Below are 5,345 nucleotides of genomic sequence, written 5' to 3' on the forward strand. Positions count from 1 at the left end.
GGGGAGAGGGTGTTTCAAGCAGAAGAAAGAGGACATGTTCAGACATGTACGAGAACAAGGTCCTTCTGAGAGCTCCAGGTGGATCTGGAGCTTAGGGCCGCTCAGGGAGGGGCGGCAGGAGACGGGTAAGTGGGGAGCAGCTGCGGAATGCTCTGGAGGCCCTGCTTCAGAACTCGCAGTTTATCTGGTGGGAAAACCAGGAGCCACGGAAGGATCTCAAGCAGGAGAATGGCCATATTAGAATTGCGATTAAGAAAGCATTTTAAAGTAATAACAGTACGATCAGCTGCTATTTATGGAGCACTTATTATATGCCGGGCATATCTGAACACTTTTCTTGATACGATGCATTTCGGTCTCACAAGAGTCTTGCCCAAAGCCACACGGCAGCCGCAGTAGCAGGGAAGAGTCAGGATGCAAACTCAGCCGGGGCTGTCACCAGAGACCCTGCTCTCAGCCACTAAGCTGCCAACACCTCTAAGTTGGTGTTTCTCAGTTACGAATGTTACTTCTCATTGCTTATCTTTCCCTTGTTGTTGTTCAGTTTTAAGCCAGTTTACTCCAGCAATTCTCATGCAGAAACGAGAGGTCTGACTTCGTGAAAGACCCTAGATTTCAATCCAGGGAGTTTGCAGATCGGAAACGGGGCACACAGAACTCCATGTGCCAGACCCGCCTTCCTGTGGCGGTCGCACAGGTCGTCCCTGAGGATCTCTCCGAAGGCACGTTCCTCCACGTCAATCCCAAGCTTCGCTGGGAAGCCACGGGGATCCCCAGCCAGCCTCAGTGTCCAGAACCCAGCACAGTTGCTTCTTTACTCTGTTTCACTTGAAGCTCATTTTCTCTCTTTCACGGGGAGCCAGTTTTTTTGAATCATGTTCCTGGTTGACGAGGAGCACAATTAAGAAAAATCAGCCCAGAGGTAAATGAGGGATCGTTAAAACATGAAAAGAAAGATTCATAAAAAAAAGAAAAAAAAAACGAAAGATTTGTTTCATTCTTAGAGGGCAGGTCTTGTGCTTAAGGAGGCCCCAGATTATGTAAGTCCGAGATATGTCTACAAATACCAAATACAACTTTTATTGTCGATCAGCTCAAATGTACTGAGCTGCTCCGTGCCAGGCGCCGTGCTGGCTGAATACAGAGAGCTGTTTGAGTCGTGGATTCTCCTAATGGAGGGGCTCAGAGTCAAGCTGACATTCTCACAGCACGGGTGTCACCTCCGTCTGCCTGAACACCTCTGTCTCCTCCACGACTCTCGCCGATATATCTCTTGACTTGTGGGACACCCTAAGACGCTCCTTCCCCTGAAATGCTCCAGTCTGGACAGCCTCTCTAGTCCACAGAGAGGAGAGCGGGCTCTTGACGTGGGCCATCCGGCTGGGCCAGTTTTCACCAACTCATGTCTCCCACCTACTTTCCCATTTGACTAACAGATGACTAGGCACATTCTAGCCTGTGTTGTTGCTATAGGCCCATTCAGGGGTCGAGGGGTTCAGAACAGGCATCCCCAAGAAGGACTACTTGGACATGTGGATTATTTTGAGCTGAAGGCAAGTGGGCTCGGGAGAAACTGCTGCCCCTCCCTTAACTTAGGGGTCTTCCCATAATAAGAGTTATTACCGGGGATAACTTTAGCCACCTATCTATGTGGTAGGGCGAGCGCATAATTACTGAACGTATCTGCTCGTCATACTGCCCTGTAACGATCTGCCTCCTCTCTGAAGCCCCAGGGGCCACGCCTCACTGTTAGCTCAGAAAGTCACATGTACCTCATTTTACTTTTCTGCCTCTGCTCCCACACATACATGTGTAATTAAATTTAGTTATTTTCTCTTATTAATCTGTTTCATGACAATGTAATCATTAGACCAGCCAAAAAAAACCTAGAAGGGTAGAGAAAAATTTCTCCCTTCCCCATAGGAGTTACTGGGCTGTGGCCATTTTCGAAAAGAAAAAACAAAAAAATTTGAATGGGAAGCAACCGGAAAAAAATAACTATTACTCTGAGCATTGAAAACAGAAATATCCCAAAAGAGATGTCAACGCCTTGGAGAACCTCTGAAAAGCCAGCTCTGTGACCATAAGCCAGCTCCATCCCTCCCCAAGCACACAAATTCCTCCTAGGGAAGGTGTCAGTTGTAAGGGCCCAACTGGAGTGCTTGGGGATCGGTTGTCATAGAAACAAAGCGAGGGCATGAATAGCTCATCGGGTTTCATAACCCTTCTCCAGTGAGGCACCGCTCTGCAGAAATGCTGAGCAGACAGGGCCACCGAGCAAAAGGGGCAGTCTGTGGTCAGAGTGACCCAGATCCGAAGGCTTCACCCTCGCGGTGTTTGCAGGAGAGACTGTCTTCATTCCTGGATGGAGGACGACACGGAGGCCTGCGAGAGAGTGAAGTCGGGTTAATTTTACAACGGCTCCATGAACGACAGGCTTCTGCTCTCTCCCTTCCTCGTCTGCCTCTCTCTCTCCATCGACGCCCCAAGAGTGTCATACTGGCCTCTTTCTCAGACTCCCAAGAGTGGACAAACCAGTTTCTCAGCCATTGCCTTCACCTCCACAGTCATCACTAAGTCCAAGTGACAGGTCAACCTTCTGAACTGGAGAGACAGGACGTGCTTTGTCCAAAGGAAACGGAGCAGCCTCCTCCGGGAGCGAGGCCAGTCTTGGCTGCTCCCAATGCAGCACCTCGCTCAGACGTTCCGAGGGTGCCATCGACAGCATTTTGTGCAGTGCGACAGCAGACAGCACCCTGGTTTTATGGGTGTAAGGGTTGAGTCACCTTTCTCATACCAGTGTCCCACACAGGGCCACCACGAGTGTCCACGGCATTGCCAGCTCAGCCTCACCCGCTTCCTTTGAAAACTGTGTCTCTCCGTCTCCCCCCACAACTTCGTCTATACAGAGCTCTCATCTAATCCCACCCCAGCGTCATAATTGACCGCATGATGATAAGGTAACTTTGCAAGCTGGGCTAAGGTGCCTTGTCCTGGAGTTTGGGGCTTGGAACTCCAGGGGCCAAAAGCTATAAGCCAGAAAGCTTAGAAGATGCCCACGGCCAGGTTTCCCACCACGTGGAAACAGACAACACCCAGGAAGAAGGGAAAAGACAAAGAAAGACTCCCCGCCCGTAGGTCCCCGGCTCCAGGGCTCCCTGGGGCCTGCTGCATCCCCGCCCATCTGCCGTGGGAGAAAACCCAGGACCCTTCAAGTGCACTTTCATTTTTGTCTGAAGGTATGAATTGAGTGTCCATCAATTGCCACCAAAAGGATTCTGACTCTTCGCTGGCACTTGGCAGGCACTGTGTAAACGTCCGCTGAATGACGAATGAGTTTTTCAGTGTCCAGATTTAGAACGTCATAAAGCTGGAAGGTGCCGGAAAGGCCACCTGGTTTACCTCTCATCCGCGGGTGGCCCCGCAGCACTCCGGCCAGGGAGAAAGGGCTCTTATTGTTAAAGTCCTACATTTCGTAACCTCCTTTGGTTACGGAACAAAGGAGACAGAGGAGCATGGACCAACGCGACCTCCTCAGTCTCTCCTCCTTCTTCAAAAGTCCCCCAGTGTTCCAGTCCAGATCTCCCCGCGCAGAGCCCGATGTGTTCTCAGCTGGAAACCATCACGAGTCACCAGTCTCGCCCGGATGACTGCGACAGCTCCAACTTGCCTCTCTTTCCAGCTGGGCCTCCCGCCTTCCAACTCGGCTGCCAGATCTGGTCATGCTCTCCTCCAGCGTGGCTACTGCGTATTGCACAGCCAGATTATGTCATAACTGGTACTTTGCATGTGCCGTTATGGTCATATGGATCCTATGGTGGTGTAATGTTTTGTCTGCATGTCTGATTCTCTCATTAGACTGAGTTCCTACAGAAAAGTATTACGTATAAATCATCTTTGTAAGGTTTCCGTAAAGCACAGTGCCTACTACATAACAGGAATTCAAAGATCGAAAGTATGAATGAATGAATGAATGGATGAATGGATGAGAGCAAATGTGTTGGGTTGAGATAGCTTCTTGTTAAACATGAACCCCTTTTGAAACCAGTCCTGCCACGTCCCTCACTTAGCTGTCATCTCCTTAAAAAATCACCCCTGTTGACTCTTGTATGATATTCTACACGTGAAGAAATCAAAAAGCTTAGACACGTCTGGGAAGGGAACTTCCAAGCACAGAAACAGCCCTTCAAACAATGACGAATCCATCGGGTCGCGCTGCATTTAAAATTAATTAATTTTTTTAACGAAGGCCATGGGCTAAGGCACAACACATAATTACTTCGTTTAATCCTCACAGCGACCCCATGAGGTAGGTCTGCAGTACTGTCTTGGTGTGACAGATGAGGGTTCTGGGCCGGCCTGAGTACCTAGCTTAGGACCACGACGGTTCATCACCTTTCAGAGGCTGCCCTGTGCACTAGACACGGCACCACGTGCTCTTTAAAATTAGCTTAGGGACAATTCTAGGAAGCCACCTCTGCCCTCCCCACACCTACCCCAGGTCAGAGACCCCACTTGCCACCTGCGCAAGCCTCTCTTAAAGCACTTCTAACGGTTGACCGTGATTACCTGTCAGACGACCTCTGCTGCCCACTTAGAACACAAGCTTCTCAAGGGCAGAAAAGTTATAGTTCACTGCTGTATCCGCCGCACAGGGCACAATGCCTGTAGCTTAGGTTTACAGTGGACGCTTTTTGAAATGAATTAAAGCGAATAGAGAGAGACAAGGAGCTGACTCATCGCCTTCGGGGTGATTGCAGCCTGTCCCCAGATCGGGGCCCCTTGTTTACGTCTGCTTTCCAAAGCTTTCTCAACACTGAAACTGGTGTCCTCTTCTGTTTAACATAAAAATCTCACGACACCCTTGAAAATCACCAATATGCAAAAGATGGCTAACAGTTTCTAGCCAGAGTCCAGATTCTGTACATCCGGCTAAAAAGACTGCTTAGATTTACTTTCATTTTCCATTAGTTACACAACAAGCATGTTTTATTTTAAATATAAATACGCAAAATACTTCTCAATTGAGAGTAATTCCTAAGTCCACTCCCTCAGTAGATGACGCTGTGGCCCCACTGAGACTCTGGCTTCGCTCTGGCCAGGCCCCCTCTCACGGGCAGCCCCTCGAACCTTGTTCGGCCACTGGGTTTTATCCACAGATTAACCGGACATGCCAGATCCGAACTCCGGCCCTTGACACTTCCAAGGGCGTCCCTCCACCTCCCCACCGCTGCAGCTTCCGCTGTGTTAGGGCTCCAGACGCCGGGGCTGCCTGGTGTAAGGCCTGTTCACTGTCTTTGCCACGCTCTTGGGTCCAGCCTGCCTTCCTGCCCTCTACCGTCCAC

The 5,345-nt window shown here is 50.0% G+C and overlaps 1 protein-coding gene across 1 annotated transcript in view; it reads right to left on the reverse strand.

Moving 5' to 3' along the window:
- Nucleotides 1-2,061: 2,061 nt before the first annotated feature.
- The window catches only part of CUNH1orf105 (chromosome unknown C1orf105 homolog), a gene marked incomplete at its 5' end in the record, with an annotated part of 27,123 nt that continues 23,839 nt past the window's right edge, over nt 2,062-5,345 (reverse strand). The window contains one exon of the mRNA XM_023537590.1: nt 2,062-2,385. Within this exon, the coding sequence (XP_023393358.1) occupies nt 2,207-2,385 (179 nt within the window). The remainder of the gene's footprint in view (nt 2,386-5,345) is intronic.

The sequence above is a fragment of the Pteropus vampyrus genome, unplaced genomic scaffold (assembly GCF_000151845.1).
Source record: "Pteropus vampyrus isolate Shadow unplaced genomic scaffold, Pvam_2.0 Scaffold194, whole genome shotgun sequence".
Taxonomy (NCBI): Eukaryota; Metazoa; Chordata; class Mammalia; order Chiroptera; family Pteropodidae; genus Pteropus; species Pteropus vampyrus.